The sequence below is a fragment of the Staurois parvus genome, unplaced genomic scaffold, assembly GCF_062004578.1.
Source record: "Staurois parvus isolate SC_StPar_1 unplaced genomic scaffold, SC_StPar_1.0 ptg001302l, whole genome shotgun sequence".
Classification (NCBI taxonomy): domain Eukaryota; kingdom Metazoa; phylum Chordata; class Amphibia; order Anura; family Ranidae; genus Staurois; species Staurois parvus.
This window is the reverse complement of record NW_028319098.1, coordinates 6,618,066-6,645,750: the sequence shown is the minus strand read 5'-3', so window position 1 is coordinate 6,645,750 and position 27,685 is coordinate 6,618,066. Positions and strand designations below refer to the sequence as shown.

The window sequence follows — 27,685 nt, the reverse complement described above, 5'->3', positions numbered from 1 at the left end:
TAGTTTAATTATGTATTTTAATTACCAGTATTTGCGAAAAACAACATTAATAATCAAATTAATATTCAGAAGTATACACTGACACATAATCAGGTAATTTTACTATAATTAATAAATAAGGAAAACATACAAGCTAGCTTAAAGTGAGTTTTTAAGAACACCACAAATCTGCATTTAGTATATTCTTTTAACCTTAATTAAAAGGATCCTTCACACACCCTGAAATGCATGGGATTGTCTTTTGAAGTTTGTCTGAATGAAATAACCATATTTGGGGTGTTGCTGCTTTTCTCCTATAAAGAACTGAACCATCCACAAGGCAACCTAGGCTTGATCCTCAGGTTTGGTTGCTGCTTAGGGGCCCAGCTACAACCTTGTTGGTGTCTTATAGGGCTGACAACACCAGCACAGACAACACAAACGGGGCAATTTTTCAGAGCCTATTGCAATCCTTATAAATGTCAGTCAAAAGGATGGGGGCCAAAGCTGCTACTTTTCCTAGGGCCCCGTACTGCCTTAGCCTTTCTTTGCTCCTATACTCTGTGGATTACATCCAAACACCTCTTAGAGACCCTTTGGGTATTACAGCTGCCTAACTAGAGCCACTGCACTCTACTTGATATATTTCCATTCCCCACTGTGAGATCAGGTCAAATTTGGAATTCAGAACCTCTCACACTCATCTTTCACATAACAATAAAAACCTGGCCAGCGTTGCAACAGTTCCTCATTCTATCCAAAGCTAATAAAACAATGTTGGTTTTAGATATCTTTTAACTTTAACCTAACCCTAAAATGTAACCCTTGATCTGACCCTGAACTTTACCATAGCCTTACCCTCACACTTACACTTAACCCTCAATATGTACAGTCCAACCAAAATATTTTTTTTATTTTAGATATAGCAGAGAACAGTAGGAATTTCTATCCAGTTTTTATTGCCGTCTATGTCCCAGCTGGAGAGATTCCCTTTCACGGCTTGTCCTGGTAACATGGAGCCACAAGGGCAGAAAGTGATCGTAAATCTCTCCAAGGGGGACATAGCAGAAAAAGGTTAGAATGACTGTGACTGCGGTTTTTCTTTTTATTGACATCTGTACCTTTCTGTCCTGGTCACCCACATTATCCTCATTTGTGATCCGTTATCATAGGTTGGAAAAGTGAGGAACAATCTCTTTTTAAGAGTAAGGAAATGGTTTCAGATGGACTAACCATAAACATAAATTAATCATTAGCCCCCTAAAAACCAACTCCTAAAATTAACTTCTAGCTTTAACTCCTAATCTGTGTTTATCCTGTCTTTACAAAATCAATCCCTTCTTAAACCAGGATGATCACCAAAACAAAGCTGCATGGAGGTATTGATGACAAAAATTAAGGATTCACTAGAACTAGTACTGATGTCTGGAAGACTGATAAGAATTCCAGTACATCTGTCCTCTTTGCACAATTGTACGCAGTCCAGTATAGCTAAATATTCAGTAATGTCACTAGTCCAGCAATATAAGACGGATCTGTCTGTCTCTGGGGCTTTAGAGCCTTCAGCCACACCAAAGACCCATATTATGAAGAAAGCACATTGGATCCTTCAAGTCATATTTTGGGTGGAAGAAGTTTGTAGAGGCAAGTTTATGTTACTGTATTTTTGTTGCAGTGATGTGTTGTTGTATATGTCCAACAGTAAACTACTCTACCATTTCTAGTTTTATTAGACTAAGTTAGGATATGAACCCTTGCTGAGTCTTTATTACTCTTCTTTTGAAGAATTTGCCCACCAGGTTTACAGACAGCAGAAAAGATATGGCAGTTTTAGGAGTATTTAGCATGGTGGCACATAATGTTTATGCTCTAATGGCGTCTCCTTCCATGAAATAAATTCTGACTGTTTAACCCCTTAGCGCTGGCACCTGACAGCCCTGTAAGGGGCACGGAATAGGGTTATGTGACCACAGTGACTGGTTGTCACAGCGGTCACGATTGGAAAGCTCCCGACCACAAGCAACATTTGGGACCTTTCCATGAGCAGGAAGCGCGTAGGGAGCATGCTCTCGGCACATATTCTTTTTTACATTTGGTATGCAAATATGCGGCCCCTCAGCACCAAGACTTAGCCACCGAGAGTCTGCATATTTGCGTACGCTTAGCGCCAAGAAGTCAAAAAGCTTCCAGCTAAATTGTCCACACTATTTACTGTATGTACCTGACAGGGGTTAATGTATTCCTATAAAGTTCCATAAACAGATTTATAGGAGTAAAACAAATATAAAAATTGGTATGGCTATGCATCTATGAGTGGAGGTCACACAGGTTAACCAGGTAACAGAAGGCACAACAAATACACCATTGCCTTATCCAAAAATCTACCCTATTGTTCTCCAGGACCCCGAAATTCAGAAAGCACACAGTATGCAAATCTTGACACAGTTCCAAGTCATAATCCCACCTCTACTCACAACACAACTGAGGCACCTTAACTACTTACTTAATAGTAAAGCGAGTAAAAGTGAAGGAATCCTTGGTTGCCATCAGAACCAGTGTCCATATGGAAGATTTCCCCTCTATTCCTGTTCTGGTGATTTAGGATCTCTTTTTATTTTCATTCTCAGTGAGAATGATAAACAAGACAAACAGAGAGGGTAAATCTTCCCAAGGGGGGGGGGGCACAGACAGCAATAAAACTGACAGGTGTTATAATCCCTCTCCATTCAATCCAAAACTTAAAGAAAAAAGCATTTAGTTATACTTTAAATTGTGAGTGTGGGGCTGTGCTGTGAATTGCATGCTTTGCATGGTCTGGATATCAGAAGTTTTTTAGCGCACTTGATGCAATTTTGATGAGGTAGTGGTAAGACACTAGTTTAAATTTACATTTCAGAAAAGGGCTCAAATATCAAACAGCCCTCAGCTTTATTAAAGTGGCTGTAAACCTCAGACATGAAATATGAACAAAGCACATCCCTCTATTGTGCTTGTCTCAATTAAGAGTACTAAGTGTAATTTCTGTCTGCTGCCTTATTCCTCTGCTCTCAGCATGAATCACTTCTGACATGTTTTCCTGACACCAAGACAAAAATGGTGACAGGGGAGGGACCTCTAGCAGCTTGACAGCCTTTTCTCTGAGCTGTGTGGAGGGGGGGGGGGGGGGGGTTCTCCCACCAATCAGCTCTTAGAGCTGTCCTCAGTGAGCTCTGCAGAGTGCAATTTCGTCTCTCTGCCCCCTTTTTTCTGAACTCTCAGACAAGTTTATAAAAGCAACACTTTGTACAAATGTGGAGAAAAGAAGACTGCAAATAAACAGGTACAATACTAGTAGTAGGATTTCATCTCTGTGTATCACCTGAGGATAGTCTCTTCACTGGGTATATGTAAGGGTTTACAACCATTTTAAAGTTATTGACCCAAGGGCTCAATATGACTATTCAGGCTTCTCCTGAGGGCTCAAAATACCCAATCAGGCGGAACATGACCAGTCAGACTAAGGTTAGGATTCGTGGCTTGGGGTTAGGGATCAAAATGACCAACCGGGCTTTTTCTGAGGGTAAGTGGAAAATATTGTTTTTCTTCTACAGTGAGAAGAAAATACAAATCAGCTAAAGGTTCGAAAATAAAATACAACTCAAAAGTACTGGTTTTTGACAAGGAATTTAACAAGTCACAATGAAGGGAATCCAATAAAAAAATGACAGTTCAGATGTGGAGTGCAAACTGGTTAGCTGAATCAACCAGTGGCTTCATCTATTTCTTGGAAACTCCGGCAGCTACTGTTCCTTGCTATTCATGGGTCTGTTCATCTTCATAAATGCTTTTGAAGAGGGCATGAAAACTCAACACTAACATTTTCACTGCTGTAATACAAAGAGCATACTGTTTGAAAACTATGAGACATCACTGCTGAGTTGTTCAAGGTGAGTGTGTTTTGCAAAGTTTACAAAGTGTGAACTTCAGAAATTTCAACTTTGAACTCAAGGGGCTGCAGACTGTGTACTTGGGTGCTACACTTAGGGCATGTGAAATACATATCAGCCATGTAATTACTTTTAACACAGTAGTAGCAGAAGACATGACTGCAGCCAATGGTATGAGGCATAGTTGGCCATTCTCCACATAAACAGCATTCCTTACAAAGGACCGCTAGAGATGGATCAGTAAGTCGGAGCCCTTTGACTGGCTTAAACCAGGACAACATCTTTGATTTCAGCTTTTGTGTGTTGATCAGAGGCAAAAGGAAGATCAGAAATTCGGCAAATCCATGCCACAAAATTTCTCTGTTCATGTACTCAAACCCAACTTGACGAATGGTTTGAGGCTTGCGGAATACTGACCGGATTCCTAAAAGGCGTTCAGCCAGTGTGGCAAACTTTCCTTGCTGCAAAAAAACTAAGAAATTAAGCAGTCCACAAATCTTCAGAAGGCCAGACACAACATTAATAAAGTACTTTGTTCTTTGAAAAGATGACCCAAAAGGGTGATTACTGAATAAATCATAGGATCTTTCTTCCAGCCATTTTCCTCCAACTGTAAAAAGTGCAAACCATACCTTCTGCTGTCTATTAAGTTGCCTGTAATGTTTAGTTTGAGATAAGTCATTTTTGTACTGAATGTTCAAAATCGACTGACCAACGGTAGCGTTTTTGGAGTATACTGTATATCTCCATAAGAACAGCCATAAAAACGCTTTAATCTCTGGTTCAAAGCGACTCAAAAGTCCTGGTTTGAAGCCTTGAAAACAACTGTTAAATTGAGACCAGATTAATTGCTCCAATGCCTTGTTTAATTCAATAGCATCCAGTTGACTTATTCTTAACACAGGATTTATGTCTTCCATATTGTTTTCTGCCACAGCCATTTCTCCTGCTGGAAAATAAATCTGGTTATTTAACATGCAGAATATTTATCTAACCAATAACAAGAGCTTCTAATTCAAAGCACTAAAGACTTGCAAAAACTAACATCTATCTATTCTTATCAGGGATATATCCTATTAAAAATATTCAGCTTATGTCTGCATTATACAGGGAACATGAAAGGTAGTCTTTGCATAACCTGCACTTAACAGTTAAACCCAATTTTCCAAAAAAAGAGAGTGCCATTCAAAAAATAGATTCAAAGGGTACATTTAATAAATATACAGTGCCTTTAAAAAGTATTCATACCCCTTGAAATTTTCCACATTGTGTCATGTTACAACCAAAAACGTAAATGTATTTTATTGGGGATTTTATGTGGTAGGCCACCACAAAGTGGCACATAATTGTGAAGTAGAAGGAAATAATAAATGGTTTTCAAAATTTTTTTACAAATAAATATCTGAAAAGTGTGGCGTGCATTTGTAGTCAGACCTCTTTACTCTGATATCCCTAACTAAAATCTACTGGAATTGCCTTCAGAAGTCTCCTAATTAGTAAACACGTGTCCATGTGTAATTTAATCCACGATTTAAAATACAGTTATTCTGTGAAGCCCTCAGAAGTTTGATAGAGAACATTAGTGAACAAACAGCATCTTGAAGGCCAAGGAAAACACCAGATGGGTCAGGGATAACGTTGTGGAGAAGTTTAAAGCAGGGTTAGGTTATAAAAAAAAAATATCCCAAGCTTTGAACATCTCATGGAGCACTGTTCAATCCATCATCAGAAAATGGAAAGAGTATGGCACACCTGCAAACCTACCAAGACATGGCTGTCCACCTAAACTGACAGGCCGGGCAAGGAGAGCATTAATCAGGGAAGTAGCCAAGAGGCCCATGGTAACTCTGGAGGAGCTGCAGAGATCCACAGCTCAGGTGGGAGAATCTGTCCACAGGACAACTATTAGTTTTGCACTCCACAAATCTGGCCTTTATAAAAGAGTGACAAGAAGAAAGCCATTGTTCAAAGAAAGCCATAAGAAGTCTAGGTTGCAGTTTGCAAGAAGCTATGTGGGGAACACAGCAAACATGTGGAAGAAGGTGCTCTGGTCAGATGAGACCAAAATTTTACTTTTTGACCTACAAGCACAATGCTATATAAGACAGAAAACTAACACTGCACATCACCCTTAACACACCATCCCCACCGTGAAACTTGGTGGTGGCAGCATCATGTAGTAGGGATGCTTTTCTTCAGCAGGGACAGGGAAGCTGGTCAGAGTTGATGGGAAGATAGACGGAGCCAAATACAGGGTAATCTTAGAAGAAAACCTGTTAGCATCTGCAAAAGACTTGACACTGGGATGGAGGTACACCTTCCAGCAGAACAATGACCCTAAACAAGCAGCCAGAGCTACAATGGAATGGTTTATATTTTATGTTTTTGGTTGCAAAATGACAAAATGTGGAAAATTTCAAGGGGTATGAATACTTTTTCAAGGCACTGTAGGTCCTGTTAAAAACAAATTGGTTTCATATGTACTTGTTAGTGTATAGTAGGATTCACCTGTGTTGTCAAGTCCAATGCCTAAGCCTAAATATAAGAGGTATATTTATTAAGCAGTGAATCTGACATGCACTAAACATCATATTGGTATGGTTTTTTTTTTAATGACAGTATTTTGATTCACTACCCGTAATTGTTTGGTAGAAGTCACAACCAATGCTTTATAATTATGATCCCACTGCTTTCATCTTACCCTTTAACTTACAACCATTTCTTGCTTGGTCGTAAAAGCGCAGTTGGGGCAAAATTAAAATTCCAGAGCTCATTTCAGGCCCCAGAATCTTTTAAAAAATCAAAACAGCAGCTCCAACTGCAATAATTCTCTGATCTCTGGAACTGTTTCTCGCAGACTCACCTAGGCACTGATCCAATGCTGGCCTTCTTCCAATTTGAATGTTGGACTGATGCCCAGCATTATTAAACCCACTGTCTGTGAGCCAATTCTGCAATGTGGGCCCACAGCATTTAGGATCCATTTATAACCATGGGAAGAAGGGTCAGAGAACCTGTGAGGTCAATGGACTGAAGACAGTAGAGATAGAGATTTTTTAAAATTACTAAAATAGCTTCTACCCTTCTGGGAAGGCTACAAAGGATTCTGGAGTGTATCTGTATGAATGCACCCATTTTGCAAAAAAAGCATTTGTGAGGCTAGGAATTGACCTGTCTTACTGATTAACACCAATGGTGTTTAAGTAGGCCAAGTCATGTGTTTAGGGACCTGGCTTTGAGCAGGTGAACTGAATCAATAGCTTGGAGGAGCGTTCAGATACTTTCAGCCATATAGTAAAACTGCACAAACTTCTCAATGTTCAAACAGACTCAAACAAATTACTATAAGCAGTAGGGGATGTCACCATACTATTTTTGACCTAATGGAGCCTGCCTGTATTTTTATATGTAAATCAAAAAACTCCTATGGCTAAGATATCTGAATTATATTGTGTATGCAGATCACCCCTTTTCCGAGAGTGTTCCGACTCCCTTCATCTTGTTCAAACTTTCCAAAATGGCATTTTTATTTGAAAAACTGTACATACAGGTTAGTCAGGATTCCCCTTTTGCACTAATAAGACAAACTGCTAAGCAATATTGCAAAAACAGTTGTTCATCCTGACAATGTGACCCAGATGAGGAGATGTGTGCCAATCCAGGCAGAAATGTCAAGATTTGTATACAGGCTATAGCACATGGGGTGCCTAGTATACAGCAAGTAAAGCTGTGTGTTGGTACCATGAAAGAAAATTACAACTATCCATAGCTTTATTGTTGTGACAGGTTCCAATTAATACATGGAACAATCAAAATAATTTGAGATATTTGCTTTTTAAATAAAAAAAACCCCGCTTTAAACAATAATAAAATGAAAACCCTTTCCCAATACCTTCTAAAGATGCTAGAATAATACCGCAGCACAGGTTTTTAAAAGCTGCATGGCAGAACACACCCGGACTGCTAGCTGGCAATGCAACCAGGAAAATATCTGAGTAACAGCAAAAGTTGGGATCATTTCTAAAAAGCTCAGCAGGTGCACAGTTTTTAAATGTCCTACTTGCATTTGCCTTACTTCCGAATTGTGACATGATTTTATCATCCCCTGCTCAGAACAGCCACAGATAGCTGACCCCATGCTTGCAGGGCCCAGCAGAAACAAGTAACAAAAGACCATCTTCTGCAGGTGGGCTTAGCTATTGTACTGTGATTATCTGATAAAAGAATAAAACTGTTTGGTGGGGTAACTCAAGGACTATTTATACAATCCTCCACTCTCTGCTACCTATTGACATTCACTCGACGTCACATGAATATCATGTTGTAACAAAGAATGACCCCAGATCCAGAGACAAAACCTGAGAACAAAGCGAGGTTCCCTCTCCCGAGGTCACTGCACGAACAAAAAGAAGAGTCAAACTACTGAAGCCAAATTGTGCACATGCAGAAAATGGAGAGGCGATCCCAATACAGCCGAATGCTGAATTGTATTCCCCCTAGACCAATTTAAGTGAGCACCCTGCAAGAAAATGCTACGCAATAGAATGTTTGCTGGATTACATTCTCCTTTATGTCATAAAACCTTTGTTCAGGGATGTATATAAAAGAAAAAGAGATAAGATTAACTCTATTGCTGTGACTTTATTTTGGTTGGGGTGGGGAAGGGGGGGGGCTAACACAACTGTCAGGTTTACTGGCATATCAGAAAAAGTGGACCAATGTAAAGATTAAATCAATTAAGCTGTTTTGCAGAAAGGACAGCAGAAAAAAAAACAAACACAGAAATGACATAGAAACTAATTGGACACCAAAAATCCATGTTCAAACATTAACTATTTATTTCCTGGTCAATATTCACACTATGCACGGATTAGGTTTTGATGCTGGTAGGGTTGTCATCAATGAATCCTAGAGGAAACCTGTGTTGACAGAAGTACCTGCCATTGAACACCTTCTTTAAAGATGCTAGTCACATGGCTTTTTCTGGCTATCTTCTAAGTAGCTAGCTGACTCATAAGAAATAAGCAGTAAGAAAAAAATAAACCTTCCAATCTGTAGAATTTGCTTCTTGTCAGTGACTCCCAAATCACAGAAGCATGGCAACCCTGACGTCATGACGCTTAAGGAGACAAGCAAAACACAGCAAGTACACAGCAGTGATTGCAAACACACACTGTGGATTGATTTTAAAGCGATTTTAACAACAGTTACATGTGAGTGCACTACTAGAATTTTATTTCAAATGTTTTTATTGAAAGATTTTAATACAATACAAAACAATATATATCAGTGCGGTTCACAATTGGGTGCTTACATACTTCATATGAAAAAGAACTACTAGAATTTTAATAAATGTTTTAAAAGAAGATAAGGCACTATGTTTTTATTACTCTTTATGGCATATACACCTATGGAGGAAGAGTCCTAAGGAAGTGAGGGGATCCTTGACTTTGAAGAGTGACATTCCCATCCAGTTCTAAGTCCAGTTTAAAGGGACACAAGCCATATATGACCTCACTTAACGGTTTGGTCATATCTACCAGGTGAGAGCACAACTGGTGAAGGTGCACATTTGGTTGTTATAACAACGCAATACTGGTGGATTGAACACAAATTGTTCTGTCTACATCACCTGAAAGTGTGAAGTCACAGATTGAATATGGACACTTAATTTTTTAAAGATATTGTATTTGGATACAAAATTTGTTTTGGTTACTAATTTGTTTTTGGGAATCACCTATTCATTTGTCAGTAGAGCACGACACGATTATAATTTTCTAGAATGATAAAAGAGGTTGCATAGGTCATACAGATGCAACTGTCAGAGGTCAGGATTTGTTACTCTCCATTTTAATAAATATAAGTGGGTATGGTGGTCATCTCAGCTCTATACATGGCTGTATGGCAGAACAGTAGCTAATTGGTTAGCATGGCAACCTAGCAACACTAGAGTGATCGATCTGAATCCCAACCATGGAGTTTGCATGTTTCCCCTGTGCCTGCGTGAGTTTCCTCCCACACTCCAAAGACAAGCTTATAGGTTAATTAGCTCATGTCTAAATTGGCCCTAGTATACATTTGTATAAATGTGAGTTAGATTGTAAGCTCCTTGAGGACAGGGACTTATGTGAATGTACAGTATATAAGAAAAGTGTTGTTTAATATTGTTGGTGTTGTATAAATAACTGTAATAAATAAATACTGGAAGACTAACCTAATCAGCTACAATAACTAACCTACAGTTGTGGCCAAAATTATTCAACCCCCAATGCTGTAAAGGGGTTTAGGGACTATAGTGTACATTTGGAATTGTATTCAGAATCAAATCCTACAAGGACGTTGTAACTACCCAAATGCAACTAAAATGACATCAATTGTTTATGTAATACAGTAGTAAATGGTTCTTATGTGGTTTCTTCATTGCCACAATTATTCAACCCCTTAAAGACTACCACTCTGAAGAACAGAGGTTCATACAGGTGCTTTCCATCAGGTATTGAAAACACCTGTGGATGTCACCGAGCAGCAATCAAGCATAATAAGCACCAATTAGGCAGCTTTAAAATGACTGTGATACTCAGCTCCTTCTAGACATTTACTGGTGTGGTTACAAACATGGTGAAGGCAAGAGAATGGTCCAGGAAGACAAGAGAAGAGGTGATTTCTCTTCACAGGAAGGGCAATGGCTATAAGAAGATTGCAAAGATGTTAAACATACCAAGAGACACCTTAGGAAGCATCATTCGCAAATTCAAGGCAAAGGGCACTGTTGAAACGCTACCTGGTCGTGGCAGAAAGAAGATGCTGACTTCGACTGCTGTGCGCTACCTGAAGCGTAGAGTGGAGAGAAGTCCCCGTGTGACTGCTGAGGAACTGAGAAAAGATTTGTCAGATGTGGGTACAGAAGTTTCAGCCCAGACAATAAGACGCACACTGCGTAATGAAGGCCTCCGTGCCAGAACTCCCAGGCGTACCCCCTTGCTGTCTCCAAAGAATAAGAAGAGTCGACTGCAGTATGCCAAAAGCCATGTGGACAAACCACAAAAGTTGTGGGATAGTGTTCTGTGGACTGATGAAACAAAATTAGAACTGTTTGGGCCCATGGATCAACGCTATGTTTGGAGGAGGAAGAACAAGGCCTATGATGAAAAGAACACCTTGCCTACTGTGAAGCATGGTGGAGGGTCAATCATGCTTTGGGGCTGTTTTGCTTCTGCAGGTACAGGGAAGCTTCAGCGTGTGCAAGGTACCATGAATTCTCTTCAGTACCAGGAGATATTGGATGGAAACGTGATGCAGTCCGTCACACACCTGAGGCTTGGGAGACGTTGGACCTTTCAACAGGACAATGATCCCAAGCATACCTCCAAGTCCACTAGAGCATGGTTGCAGAGGAAAGGCTGGAACATTTTGGAGTGGCCATCGCAGTCACCAGACTTAAATCCGATTGAGAACCTCTGGTGGGACTTAAAGAAAGCAGTTGCAGTGCGCAAGCCTAAGAATGTGACTGAACTGGAGGCCTTTGCCCATGAAGAATGGGCGAAGATACCCGTAGATCGCTGCAAGACACTTGTGTCAAGCTATGCTTCACGTTTAAAAGCTGTTATAACTGTAAAAGGATGCTGTACTAAGTACTAAGATTGAATGTCACTTGGGGGTTGAATAAAACTGATAATGCTGTGAGCACAGAAAAGACATTTGTGGTTATTTCATTATAACTGTTATGTTATATTTGTCTGACCTACAAGTGCCTCTTTAATGTAAATGTAAGCAAGATGACTGAATGATCAAAAGCAATGTCAAACTGGCCAAAACACTCAATTTCAGTGGGGGTTGAATAATTTTGGCCACAACTGTATGTATGGGTATCTATACAAAGAAGACACGTCAACACTTGCAAGACAGTCAGCAACACCTACTTAAGTCTCTGGGCCTCGAACATGAAATGGGGACTGGAACAGGAGGAAGGAAGAAAAAAAAACAAACTTCTACTAATACAGTAGGTAACATAGAAAAGGTATTTTATATTCTTATATGCAGGTATTCTTATTACATTGTTTTTGCAGTATTCTACTCAAATATAGATTTAAATTAATAAAGGCAACCTCTGCAGACAGATTAGGACTGCCATGCCATGGAGTTGTATTTAAAGGAGACACTGTTACCTTACCCTTGGAGGGCAAAATGACAGTGACTCTGCATAGGGCCCTCTTTTGCAAGTTCTTCCCTGCCACTATTTCCTTCCCCTCAATTTTTCAGAATATCCATTACTTCTGAATATGTAGGAGTAAGTCACAATGCATGGGTAGCCAACATCAGTAATTTCAGCGCCCACTTTGAAGGATGATGGAGCGATGACAGGTCACTGGTAAAGGGAGTATAAAAGTGTCTGGGGGGCCCTTTGACCAGACTCTCAATTTGCCCTGAATATGCAAGATGTCTCTTTAAAGCTCAAACTCTTACACCTGGTCTTTTTTAGTCTTCTACTGACTTATGATTTTTGTAATTGATTCAAACTTGGAACTTTATTAAGAACGCTCTTTATCTTACTGGAAATGCATGCCCTCCCACTGCAGTGCTTAATGCTGGCATTGATGAGTTACAGCCGTCCCGCTCATCACCTCGATCTTCAGAGAGATGTGTATCGCTAAAGAACAGAAGATGTGTGTCTGACAAGGTATACTAGGCGAGCTTTAAAGCCTACTGTACTACACAGCCACAATAATACATGCTGTGTAACTGCTGCTACAGGAAAGTGGAGCCAAGTTGGCCATACAATTCAGCTGGCTCAAAATCCATCTGATATATTCTTCAAAATTCAAGCTGTCAGACAAAACATGATTTCAAAATCGATGAAGCCAAACAAAAAATGTTCTGCAGAACAGTGCATCCTACATCCTAGTAGTTTAGGTTCTCCCATCCACATTGTTTAGTGTGGTTGGGGGAAAAAATTGATTTCTCTAGTTCAGTATACAAGGCGGAATAAGAGAAACCTAGGCATGCATGGCTAGCCTAAGGGCCAGTTCACACTACATGCATTTCAGTTGCTTTTTTTCTGCATCTAAAAACGCACAGAAAGCAGGTTATATGGTTGTCAATGTCATAGTTCACATCAGTGCTTGCAGTTCCAGTGCGTTCTGGATGCGGAAAAAAAAGTAGAACATGCTGCATTTTTTCCGCATAGAACTGTACTGGAACGCTGTAAAACGCATCAAAAACATACTGGAATGCACCAAAAATACACATATCCCTATTTAAATTGAAGAAAAAGAGAGGAGAAAAAAATGAACTGGAATGCATAAAAAAACTCACTGGAACGCATCAAAAACGCACCGGAGCACGCCAAAAACGCACATGCAAAAACACATCTGGAACGTATCTGGACTGCGTTCCTATAGTGTGAACAGGCCCTAAGACTATGAACAGAGAGGCTACTCATACAATGCCTAACAGAATATCTATTTCTGACACTACAATTGGACTTTAATCAGCTATCTGTGGCTGACTTTAGGGTGAACTCTGTTTTGATCAGCAGGGGATGTGATAACAGGTCAGTGTCCGCTCAAGTTTATGCAGAACAGACACAGATAGAGCCCGCTCTGTTCTATGGGTGGCCGTTTGCAAATGGACCTAGCAGTCTATTCACACCCTACTGCCCTTTGATCCGATCCACCTAGATGGAAAGGGACGGATCCCTTTCCGTTTTTTTTTGAAGACGGAATCAGAACAAAGGTAGATGGGTGTCAGTTTACAACCGCCTGTCCATAGGGGTAAATGGACCATCTGATCAGATCCGCCTGAAAAGCTGACAGGCAGACCTGATCAGACCCTTCATGTGAAAGGGGCCTTACAGATGCATGCTCCCAGTGCTGTCATCCTAATTCACCACCTAGAAAGCTATGTTTAGCCGCGATGGTTTCCTTTTTTTTTTTAACCACTACAGAAAACATCTCTTACCTTTAACAAAATAACAGGGTTAAAAAGGAATCTGCACGGCAATCACTCCTTTAATAACAGACCTGAAATAGAAACATAATAATTATTCAATATGAAAAAACATCCTTATTGTGAAGAGTGTGAAAACTAGGCAAAAAAATCCTTTTAAATATCTGGTGCTAGTCATTTCCAACAATGTTGCAACATTTATATATGGCACCCATCCATTGTCCCCATGCACAGAAAGCCTTATATTTTTTCAATGAATACAAGGAGTTCTCTGATTGGAGCAGATGGAGATGGTAACATCACCGCCCTACCTCTTCACCTTGTCCAATCACTGAATGCCTTAAATTCATTGAAAAAAGACAAGGCTTTCACTAAATGGTGGCAGTGCTAAGTGTGTGATCCCTTGTGGTTACTATACAGAAGGGCAGTAGCTCAGAACATTAACCCGGGCGACTTCTGTTATCAATATAGTTATGTGGCCTGAATTGATAACTTCCTAAGGACTCAGTCACACCAGCAGCTGCGTCCTATCGCGACTGCTACTATGCGCTCAGAAATAAGTAGTGTCAATGTGCAGATTACAGCTCATTGCGCTAACTTTTTTTATTTTTTTTTAACTTTACTGAAATGGCACAAGTGACATTCGATTAATTTTATTCATATCAGATCATTGGTATGAGGATGTAGTGTGTCACAATACACTGCAGTGAAAAAAGTAATGCATGTCCTAATTTTTACAGTGGTGTCAACTGAACACCTAAGAGCCATGATAATTTACCCAGCTGCCCTGGTGTGAACAGACCCTTTCTCAGGATTACCTCATTAATATTGTACCACTGCAGGCATCACCCTTAAAGGATAAGTGTAGTACCATGAAACTTTTCATTGCTGACAAATATTATTTGTTTTTGGGTTAGAAGGATAAAGCGAATTTTGAACTGTCTGGTGTCTACAGGTCTAGTGCAGGGTTTACATGTTTTGACATTCTGTATACTGTTACTAGGGGCACTAACTCATAAAAGACTGCACAGAGTCTCTGCATGATGGTGATACATGGTGATCCATGTCTGTTATTACTCGCAGATCAGTGACAAGTTTTATCCTATTTTTCTGGTATTTTTTTTATTTTTTTAGGGAATTTACTCTTTTGTCAAAATCCACAAATAATCTTCTTGTGTTTGACTAGCATTAGCCTTTATCTATAGAAACGCAACCAAATTTTTCTTCAGATTTGCATATCATGTGACTGATATAATTAGAGCTTTGCTACAAGGGCAATCAAATTGATGTCACACATTAAACTCTTCAATTAGTGCCGCACAGTAGCGGAGACAGTGTGATTCCTATGTCAACACAGTTCCTGCCGTCTCCAGTGTTCCCCAACAATGACACATTATGGGAAAATCTAGCAGAAAATGAATGTTATCCTACGTACACCTGGTGCAGATCTACAGCACATTAAGGTCCTGTTCACACATACTGCGGTGACCTGTGTTTTACTGCACTGGATGAATGCAGGTTACTGCTAGAAAACAATTGTCGTACAGGCGCACTCCCAAGCCGGGTCATGTGTGTCCATTGACACACACAGCATGGCTCAGCCCTGTCCTTTGCTCCCTCCTCACAGGATTTCATTGACAGCAGCAATAGCCAATGACTACTGGCTGCTGTGTTTGGGCCTGAGAGAGAGAAAGAGAGAGCGGGCTTAGAGAAGTATTTAGGGAGAGCTGGAGGGTGGGGTGTTTTACTAGGTTTTTTTTTTTATATCTTGATTCAGATAATGTATTATGACAAAAAAAAAAACTTTAGGCAATACAGCAATGCCCAGTCTCTGCCCCCAGCCTGGCAGCCCATGTGCATGTAGTTTAGATCAGCATGCAATGCTCACTATGCAAACAGTAATTCATTTCCTGCTAATACATTTCACAGGTTGCAGACTTCACACCAACTGTAACTTCAGCCTTCTGCTGTTCAAGATCATGGTGAGGGGGCTTCTGACAAAAAAATACTGCGTTCACGTGGTGTTGAAAACATAGTACATATCAACTTGTGTTTATTATTTGAATGACCTTACAGGTGGTAATTACAACTCAGACAATTCAGGGTCCAAGATACAGCTAAAATCATCCAAGTCTTGATTTCTTAAAGTGGTTCTAAAGTCAAAACCTTAAAGAATTCTCTGCATTAACGTGAAAAGAACACTCCACTACCTGTTCTAGCTCCTGTCATCACTAAACAGTTACTTGGCTCCTGTCACTACACCAGCGCTCTCGGCTGCAGCACTTCTCCTCCTCCTTTCACTGAAGAAACTGAGGATGGTGGGAGCCATAGGCTGTCAGTCAAATGCCTGTGAGGAGGGAGTGGGGCGTAGCTTACCAGTGCTGTGTGTCTATGGATGCACCCGGCATGCTAAGGAGGTACCTGGAGGACGGAGAAGGGGACTGCCAGAAGAGGAGGTAAGGGACCTTTCTGTGCATTATTATTGCACCAAGTAGGTAAGTATAACAGGTTTTATTTTACAAAAAAAAAAAAATATTCTTTAGTATCACTTTAATGCACTTTCCTGGCACCGACTTGGTATTGTATATGTGCTCAAGTATGATGCCATAGATTGGAAGCAGGAAAGCATAATTATGGTTAAGTATGATATAACTGTTTCCTGGCACCAACATAGCAGCATACATACAGTAGTAGCTTCGCCTACGTCTGCCCACAGGACCAGTGCAGTGCAGTGTTGATGCTCACACAACAGACCATACCTCACTATGGCTGACTTTGGCAGGAAAGATGGAGCTTCCTGCTTTTATTACTTTATGAAACAGAGTTTGCTTGAGCTCAACTACCCCCTGGTAGTTAGTTACTGGTCTACCACATGTATCCTGCTTTGTTAGCACCAGGAAAGCAGAAAATTGTATCATACTTAGCCATAATTTTCCTTTTCTAGTACCAATCCATGGCAGGATACTTAAAAAATGTGCAAATACCAAGCACAATGAGGTTCCAGGGAAATGTAGATAACCACAGTATGGACAGCTCCAACAATTCATCTCACAACAATGAAACAAAAGCCCAAAACAACATATAAAAGTAGCGCACCCAACCCTGTGGAATAATGTCTCAAGCCCAGAAACAGATAACATCGATATCAACTTTAATGTTGGGTTAAAAAGCATAACATGTAGGAGTTGATTACAGATTGATACTGGTCTAGGAGTTGATTACATAAAAAAACGGTCTGGGAGGCTGCCAAAAGGCCTACAGCAACATTAAAGGAGCTGCAGGAATATTTGGCAACTACTGGCTGTGTGGTACATGTGACAACAATCTCCCATATTCTTCATATGACTGGGCTAAGGGGTAGAGTGGTAAGACAGAAGCCTTTTCTTACGAAAAAAAACATCCAAGCCTGGCTGCAAACACAAATTTGCAAAAACACATGGGAAAATCTGTTATGGTCTGATGAAACCAAGGTTGAACTTTTTAGCCATAATTCCAAACGATACGCTTGGCAAAAAAAAACACAACACTGCACATCATCAAAAGAACACCATACCCACACTGAAGCATGGTGGTGGCAGCATCATGCTTTGGGGCTGTTTTTCTTCAGCTGGAACTGGGCCCTTAGTCAAGGTAGAGGGAATTATGAACCGTTCCAAATACCAGTCAGTATTGGCACAAAACCTTCAGGCTTCTGCTAGAAAGCTGAACATGAAGAGGAACTTCATCTTTCAGCATGACAACGACCCAAAGCATACATCCAAATCAACAGAGGAATGGCTTCACCAGAAGAAGATTAAAGTTTTGGAATGGCCCAGCCAGAGCCCAGACATGAATCCGATTGAAAATCTGTGATGTGCTCTGAAGAGGGCTGTGCACAGGAGATGCCCTCGCAATCTGCCAGATTTGGAGTGTTTATGCAAGGAAGAGTGGGCAAATATTGTCAAGATGTGCCATGCTGATAGACTCATATCCAAAAAGACTGAGTGCTGGAATCAAATCAAAAGGCGCTTCAACAAAGTATTAGTTTAAGGGTGTGCACACCATATTATTTTAGTTTTTTTATTTTCACTTCCCTCCACCTAAAAAATTTCAGTTTGTTGTTCAACTGAGCTGTACAGTTTATAGATTACATTAAAGGTGGAAAAAATTCTGAAATGCTTTATCTTTGTATCTTTTTTTGACATCACAGAAACCAGATATTTTAAAAGGGGTGTGTAGACTTTGTATATCCACTGTAACTATATATTGAATATGTTTTGGTAAATACCTGAAAAAAAACTAAAATTGTGCCTGTGTCCAAATATATATTGACCTAACTGTATAAACTCCTTTTGCCTAAAGCACTGTGATTGCATGTATCACCATTTCCTACGGTAAATAGTTATAACCAAACAGCTGGGACCTTCCTAAATTGCTCCTGGAAAATTCCCAACTAGCCACACCACATGAATCCAACAAAAGCAACTTTCCAATAGTGCCAAAGCTTGCCCACATCTTCTGACCTCCTTCACATTACTACTCTAAAGCGGAGGCTGCTCATAACAGTAATAGGTCAAAAGTAATGTGTATGAAGGGCTTAGCACCAAAGGGTAATCTTAGGCGATAGTGTCATACCTGTCAGATTGGCCCAGCATTTATCTATGACAGCAGCACTTAAAAGGTTGCTGATGGTAGCTTCCCAAGCTTAAAGTGTTACTAAACCCATGACCCTGCATTCACTATATCTGGTCTCCCACAGTACACGGCAATGCAACTATTGTAGTAAATATAAACTGATAAATACCTTTTCTCATCATAAGTACATATCAGTCTTGTGACTTCTATCAGTGTCCAGCTGAGCATTAGTTAAACCTTGTAGCGGGAGATTTTATTCTCCTCTGACTTTCCTATGAGGCTACATAACCCCTGACCCTCTGTCTGGACAGTGCTAATTTGCCCTGTGCTGCTCACATACACCCTCCCCCCCCCAAAAAAAAACCTCTCAACCAATACACACTAAACTGCGCATGTGCAGAGTGACTCCTAGAGCTCTGTACTATCAGCAGATTGATTGGGGACAGTAGAAGAAGTGATAATTGGAGAAGACAAGATCAAACAGCCTTTTTTACACAATGCGGAGGACTAACCCCTTAGGTTCCACAGTGAATATAACAAGCATGCTTTACTGCATATACAGACTGATTTTACTGTTGTGGGTTTAGTAGTACTTTAAAGTCAGCCACGTATCTTTCTCACTGCACATGCAAAGATGTGCTACAGGTTTCTGCCAGGTATTTGGGATCTGGCATAGACCTACAGCATTTATGTAAGATTCCCACACATGCTGCTGGTTTCAGTTATCTGGGACCATGTAGAGATCTGTGTCATGTATGCACAAGCATGAGAATCCTCTGCAGATCTCTGGCAGTTCCCAAATACCTGGCAGAGACCAGCGTTTTCTGCACATGTGTGGGATCTAATGTGGGGCATGTGTCCCTCAGCAAAACACTGCCTCATGGGATATGTGAAATGGACGTTATTTTTGCCTAGGGGTATTGCTTTGCAGCACCAGTACCAAAAAAAGGTACTGAACGTTTCCAAAAATTATGACATGTTCCAATAATGAGTTTGAGGGAGGGAAGAGGAAACAAGTGAAAAAAGTTATTTTAATGGTTAAAGGTTCGCTCTATGCAGTTTGGCTGTTTTCCTCAGTACAGTTTCTTTATAGCAGATGTCCAAGAATACCAAGAAATCATTGTGAATAACTTCCTTTACCAAGGTACAATAACAAACCCCCCCCCAAAAAATATTATCTTTTTACTCACTAGATCTCTTGAGAAAATGTATATCTTAGCAGCTATAACATGAATATTGTTCTTCTATTTCCAGTGGTCTCCAAACTGTGGCCCATTGCTTGCCTTTACCTGGTCCTTGAGGCATTACTCCTGCCACTGACACCAAGAACGGGGCATAATTCCTTCCATTAACACCAGTGATGGGGTATAAATCCTTTCACTGACAACAAAAATTTGGCACTATTCCTCCCACTGGCACTAACTATTTCTCCCCCTAATACCAAGGATTGAGCATTGTTTACTCCCACTGGACACAGCCAGCCCCCTAAAGTATGAAGGACAGTAAAATGGCCATTTCTTTAGAAAGTTTGGAGACTCCTGCTCTATCCTTTCAGTAATGTCTGGCTACCTACCGTCATTTCTCCCCAGTTCTAGAAACGGATGTTAAAACAGCATGTCCCACGTTTCAGAGGGAAGAAGGTTCTAGCTTTGGGTGGTACCAGAAATTTAATTTCTTCTCTGTGACCGCCCACAGTGCAATGACAGAGTCACATGAGCTTGGTAGTGGGGGAAGCTGGCGTTAACACAAAGGGCTGGGCAAACAAGCAGGCAGATTATTTCCAAACTTATTAACCCTGGCCAAAGTGTACATTGTGCTGATGTGCATATGTCAATTCAATCGGTAGAAAAACTACATGAGGTCATTGAGGGGACCTGCCCAATGTTATACATACAGGAGGCACAGGTATCTGGTCCCCTGAATAGGAAATTCTGCAGTTAAAGCCTCTGAACGTATCAGAAGATATCAGACCGAAGATAAAAATCTTTCAGCTGAGGACACAGGAAAGGTCAAGTATTAACTGCACACATGATGAAATTCATTTTATTCCTGGACAGAAGCTTTAATCACTTCAGTGCCAGCTTGTAATTCCTTTATTATGAGGCCATTTTTCAATTTTCATTGCTATGATAGTTTGGATGACAATTGCACAGCCATGCAACACTGTACACAAAAACATTTTATATCATTAAAAAAAACAGATAGAGCTTTCTTTTGGTGGTATTTAATAATCACTGTGTTTTTATTTTTTATTATATAAAGGAAAAAAAAAATGTTGAAAAAAAAGATTTCCTCCTACTTTCTAATACAAAACATATCAAAGAAAAATGCCAGGACAGTGCAAACACCCCTACAATGACCCCTGTATGGAAAGTAAACACCCTAAGGTGATCTAATATTTTTTTGCCATAATGTTTTAGAAAAGAAGAAATGCGCTGGTCATGAGGGAAATAAACATATAGCCTGGTCATGGTGCAAGTTCAGCTTTTTACAAAATAAACTATCAGCAGATTGCTGGTGCCATGCAGATCTCCTGCAGACCTGTCAGTATGTCTACTTGTCCTTACAGAAAATGTATGTGGCAAACAGATATACTGACAAGAAGAATCAATGAAGTATTCATTGAGAACTACAAGTAGTCTGTGAACAAATAACGTGGCAGGGTGGGCGGAGCCCTATACGGCTGCACTATTTTTGAGACAGTTAGCAGGAGGGAGGGGGGGGGGGGCAGATCCCCTGCTAGCTGTCACATTGGTTGGGGATTGGGGGGGAGGGTGCAGGGGCCAGTCCATTCGTAACATGCTACACCCTGAATATGGGTGTAACATGTTCCGAAAGGTAAACGGATCCCTTAAGGCTACTTTCACGCTGATCCATAGCAGAAATTTGGCAAAAAAATGCATATGCATTTGACGTGCTTTTTCGGTGCGTTTTTTTACAGGACATGTGACTCAAAAACTGTACCAAAAACGCAACACAGGTGCATTTTTGATGCATTTTCTATTGGTTTTAATGGGGAGTTGTGTTTCTGGTGAAAATGCAGCAAGCAGGATTTTAAAAACCACCACAGACCAGCAACAGATCAGTGTGAAGAGTTCCATAGGATTACATGGTCACACAGTGGATCAGTGTGAAAGCAGCCTAAATGCTTCTGCATCTCTTGGAAGCTTCTCAGGTTGTCTTGCCACAGTCAGTTCAGATTTAGTAAACCTGGAGAGAGCAACATCTGGTGCAGCTGTGAATGGTAGCCAATCAGCCTCTAACGTCAACCTGTTCAATTACGTTTTGACAAACAAAAAGAACCTGGAAGCAGATTGGTTTGTTTGCATAGCTGCATCAGATTTTGCATTCTCCAATTTTTAGTAAACCAACCCCAAAGCACTGAAGCCTGCGGATTATCATGATCAGTAATGGCAGTTTTCATGTTTCTCTTATGGTGGGGATCCTTTATAAGACACTATGGAACAGAAATGCAGCATGTGGTGTGAGACTTCTTCGGCTCAGCAGTAATGGGTGAGAATCCAAGTACTAAAGTTGAAAACAACCTCACAGAGGAAGGTAAGTCATCTCACCAAAACTGAACTATGAGCTGTGGGTGAAAATTAAAATGAAATATGAGTATGCCATTCTCAATGGTCCACCCTGGAGGATCAGTCTGTCTGTTAGAAATGAGATGTAAAGTAAAGGTGCCAAAGTCTTTAATTTCCACAGCTGATAACTCAGCAGTGGCATCATGAATATCAGGAAATATAATTTCTACATCATCTCAGCCTGCACTTTAGCACAGCAATCTTAGTACCCATGGGACAAACTCCCATAAAATTACAATGTCAAACACTAAATCCAACCTCCCAAAACTGAAATTTTATTGTGCAGTTAATAAAAATGGCATCAGGGTATAGGGCATCTACAAGGATAAAATTGCCAGAAAACAATCTTCTAATACCTGGGATACCCTCCACAAATCAGCCAAAAATCACTGTACACATTACATTCTGACTTTACAATCTCTTATAGACTTACCAACAAGCATGTAGTGCAAGGGCCTGCCAGACTGGATGGTGTAGGTAGGTCCCTATATTACATTGTGGCAGATCTAAGACCTCCTGTACACATGAACTCCCCTAGACGATTAGCTCTCCTGGCAGCGGCAAAACTGCATGTAAACGAGGTACTGCATTTAGCCGTGTTTACCTGTGTTTAGCGCTTGGAGGTCTATTCATTTGATTGGCCACAGTATTTACAACTGACAAGAATAAACACCCAAGTGCTAAACGAGGCTAGTGTTTAGACACGTTTTGCCACATTTAGCGTTTTGGTCAAAACGTTCCTCTCCTGAATGCAGAAGAATCGCGTTCAGGAGAGAAACGTTTAACTGCCCCTAAACTCTCCTGCTCCTAAACTCTGGTAAAAGCCTATTATGTGTACAATAGGCTTTTATTGAGTGGAGTTTAGGGGTTTTGCCAAAAAAAAGCCAAAAGCTCACATTTAAGAGCAGCAGTGTACATGAGGCCTGAGGGTCATTAAACACAATACAATCTGTCGGTACAATTTTTGCACACCAAACTTTAGATTTACCAAATCTGATTGAGAACCTACCTGAACTCTTTGTTCAGTTTAGTCCTGGCCAAAAGTTTTGAGAATGATACAGATATTAATTTTCACAAAGTCTGCTACTGCAGTGTTTTTAGATCTTGTTGTCAGACGTTACTATACTGAAGTATAATTACAAGCATTTCATAAGTGTCAAAGGCTTTTATTGACAATTACATTAAGTTTATGCAAAAAGTCAATATTTGCAGCATTGATCCTTCTTTATCAAGACCTCTGCAATTCACCCTGGCATGCTGTCAATCAACTTCTGGGCCACATCCTGACTGATGGCAGCCCATTCTTGCATAATCAATGCTTGGAGTTTGTCAGAATTTGTGGGGGGTTTTGTTCACCTGCCTTTTGAGGATCGACCTTAAGTTCTCATTGGGATTAAGGTCTGGGGAGTTTTCTCACCATGGACCTAAAATGTTGATGTTTTGTTCCCCAAACCACTTAGTTATCACTTTTGCCCTATGGCAGGGTGCTCCATCATGCTGGCATTGTTCTTTACCAAACTATTCTTTGATGGTTGGGAGAAGTTGCTCTCAGAGGAAGTTTTTCTACCATTCTTTATTCATTGCTGTGTTCTTAGGCAAAATTGTGAGTAAGCCCACTACCTTGGCTGAGAAACAACCCCACACATGAATGGTCCCAGGATGCTTTGCCGTTGGCATGACACAGGACTGATGGTAGCGCTCACCTTTTTTTCTCTAGACAAGGTTTTTTACAAGAATATCAGTCTGTCCCTGATGTTTTCCCTGGAGAGAAGTGGCTTCTTTGCTGCCCTTCTTGACACCATACCATCCTCCAAATGTCTTCGCCTCACTGTGCGTGCAGACGCACTCACACCTGCCTGCTGCCATTCCTGAGCAAGCTCTGCACTGGTGGTGCCCCGATCCCGCAGCTGAATCAACTTTAGGAGCCGGTCCTGACGCTTGCTGGACTTTCTTGGGCGCCCAGAAGCCTTCTTCAGAATAATTGAACCTCTCTCCTTGAAGTTCTTGATGATCTGATAAATAGTGGATTAAGTTGCAGTCTTAGTAGCAGCAATATTCTTACCTGTGAATCCCTTTTTGTGCAAAGCAATGCTGACTGCATGTATTTTTTTAGCAGGTAACTATGGTTAACAGAGGAAGAACAATGCCGCCGTCCTTGTAAAGCCTCCAGTCTGTTATTCTAACTCAATCAGCATGACAGAGTGACCTCCAGCCTTGTCCTCCTCAACACTGACACCTGTGTTAGTGAAAGAACCACTATATCTGGTGTGAATGAGATCTTGGGGCTCATTTACACCACAATGTCTGCTTTCACTGTGAGCTTCACATGCACCTTTGTGTGCTTTTAAATTGTGCTTTTTGAATTTCAATGTATTTCCTTTACTAAGTTGCATTGACCTGCACTTGAGCATGTACATTTACATGCATTGCAGTGCATTCTATTGAAGAAAAATGCAGTATTCTGTACTTTTTTTCAACCACTTCCTGTCTGGGCTATAAGACAGCCAGGAAGGATTTTCATCATTCCGGGTAGAAGTCATATGACGTCCTCATGGAATGCTCCTTGCGGCTGTGTCCACTGGACACAGCCGATGACAGATCACTGTACTGTCCCTAGACCAACCACACCGGATCACATGACAATTGCAAGCAATGAATGGCTTCCTTTCATGCCATTTGCTGTGTGTAATTGTGCTGAAAGCTGTGATTGGTTACACTGATCATATGGTACAGACAGGGCCAGTTCCAGCTAATTATATAAATACATAATAAATGAAGGTATTTAATTCAGTAAAAATGCTTCCTTATAACAGTGAAGTTCACTGCTATAAGCAATCATGTGTATGTGGGCAGCACAGTGGCTACATGGTTAGCACTTCCACCTTTCAGTACTAAGGTTGTCGGTTCAAATCCCAACCACAACACAACCTGCCTGGTGTTTGCATGTTCTCACTGTGCCTGTGTGGGGTTCCTCCGGGTACTCCAGTTTCCTCCCACACTCCAAAGACATGATGGTAGGTATATTGTCCCTACTATGTGTATGTATGAATGTGAGTTAGGGACCTTAGATTGTACGCCCCTTGACGGTTAGGGTTTGATGTGAATGTACAATATATATATATATATATATATATAGAGCGCTGCATAAATTGACGGTGCTATACAAGTACGGTTCCTGCAATAAAAAAACACATATAAAAAAAAAATCCTGATCACTTCCCCAGAGCAATACAATGATACTATGCTAACAATGTATTGCTCTGGTCACAGTGTGTTAAAAGAAAAAAAATGTAATAAAAAAAAAAAAAAGATTTAAAAATGGTTACTTTTTTTCGTACTGTCACCAGTCAGTGTCCCTGATCACCGTCACACCAGTTATATGATGATGCTGGACTGGACTGGTGACAGTATGTAAAAAAAAAAAAAAAAAAATGTGACAAATGTTTTTTTTTCTTTATTTTCTAAAAAATTATGACAAAATATTACAACTTCAAAAAACTTACCTTGCCTCTTACTAAATACCTTGGACGTAATACACAAAAAGGGGTCATTTGTGGGACATCTGTACTGTTCTGACATTTTTGGGCCTCAAGAAAAGAGATAGGACGTCAGTACATCAGGATTGGTCAATATTCAGGTATATACCATAGTTTGTGAACTCTATACTCTCCTACAGACTAAATAATAAACACTGATTTCGGGTTTTTTCACCAAAGAAATGTAGCGGAATACATGTTTGCCTAAATTTATGAAGAAAGATTATTTATTGGCAAACTTTTATAACCAAAATGAAGAAAAACTTGTTTTTTTTTCTTCAAAATGTTTGGTCTTTTTTTGTTTATTTAGCAAACAAAAACCCCAGTGGTGATTAAATACTATCAAATAAAATCTCTATTTGTGTGAAAAAAATAAGAAATATTTAACTTGGGCACAATGTTGCATGACTGTGCAATTGTCAAAGTGCGACAGCACTGAAAGCTGAAATGTGTCCTGGGCAGGAAGGGGGTTATCATGCCCAGTACTGAAGTGGTTAAACGCAGATGAAAGCACTGCAGTGGTGTAAACTAGTTTCGGTGGAATATATTCAAGTTTCTTGTCTATGCGTTAACCATTTGCTGACCACAGATAGCCGAATGACGGCTTCACCGCGGCCGCCCTGTTCTGGGAGGGCGTCATATGATGTCCTCCCAGAACGCACCATCCCACGCGCCTTTCGATCTCCATGATTGCTGTGTCCTACAGACACAGCTGATCACGTGATGTGGTAAAAGGCCAATCACAGCGGCCTTTTACCACGTGATCAGCCGTGTCCAACGACACAGCAGATGACCGGTAAATGCAGTTGCCGGTTATCAGCTGCACTTTCCTCACGCTGTAATGTACTGCCGATAACCAGAAATTGTTAGAGGACGGATTTGCACCGGTCATTAGGGCACTGATGATCAGTGCCACCCAGCAGTGCTGCCCATCATTGCTACATATCAGTGCCAGCTCATCAGTGCTGCCTATCTGTGCCACCTCCCAGTGCCCATCAGTGCTGCCTATCCATGCCACCTCATCAGTGCCACCTACCAGTGCCCATCAGTGCTGCCTATCCATGCCACCTATCAGTGCCCATCAGTGCTGCCTATCCATGCCACCTCATCAATGCCACCTACCAGTGCCCATCAGTGCTGCCTATCCATGCCACCTGCCAGTGCCCATCAGTGCTGCCTATCCATGCCACCTCATCAGTGCCACCTACCAGTGCCCATCGGTGCTGCCTATCCATGCCACCTCATCAGTGCCACCTACCAGTGCCGCCTATCCATGCCACCTCATCAGTGCCACCTATCAGTGCAGCCTCAGCAATGCAAATCAGTGAAGGAGATAAATTACCTGTTTGCAAAATTTTATAATTGAAACAAAAAAAAACTTTTTTTTTCATAATGTTTGCTCTTTTTTTGTTTACAGCGTGCAAAAAATAAAACACCCAGCGGCAATTAAATACCACCAAAAGAGAGCTTTTTGAAAAAAAATTGATAAAAATTTCATATGGGTACAATGTTGCATGACCGCACAATTGTCATTCAATGTGCAACAGGTTAGGGACCTTAGATTGTACACCCCTTGAGGGTCAGGGACTGATGTGAATGTACAATATATATGTAAAGTGCTGCGTAAATTGACGGCGCTATATAAGTGGCTGTAATAAATCAATAAATAAACAGCACTGAAAGCTGAAAATTGGCCTGGGCAGGAAGGGGGTATAGTCCCGGGTAGGCAAGGGGCTAAAACAAACACACCTGACTGCATCTGGTGTACACAAGCTTCAGAGAGAAAAAAATGATCAAAAATGTACTCATCTATAAAAATAAAAAATGCTTTCCCTTTAAAAGAACAAAAAAAGATCCCGAGTAAAGAACAGTACATGGATAGAGGATTATTGTGAAGATGTAAAGCCCTCATAGGTCAGAGCTGTGCTTCATATAGGATACATCGGGTGTACAGCTGTAGGATTCTCCTTCCACCAGACAAGACACACACTGGACACAACACGTATGTATACATACCAAAGGGAACACCAACAGGAACAACACTCAACCAACAAGGAAGTCCACCATACCTTGACTCAGACAAGCTGTAATCAGA

At 40.7% G+C, this 27,685-nt stretch overlaps 1 protein-coding gene across 1 annotated transcript; it reads right to left on the bottom strand.

Moving 5' to 3' along the window:
- PEX2 (peroxisomal biogenesis factor 2) lies at positions 1-27,685 on the bottom strand. The gene is made up of 3 exons (XM_089661021.1): positions 27,607-27,685; positions 13,863-13,924; positions 1-4,854 (listed from the first exon to the last, which is right to left on the bottom strand). Exon 3 carries the CDS (start codon positions 4,844-4,846, stop codon positions 3,926-3,928), a length of 921 nt encoding a protein of 306 aa, XP_089517147.1. The 5' UTR covers positions 4,847-4,854; positions 13,863-13,924; positions 27,607-27,685; the 3' UTR covers positions 1-3,925.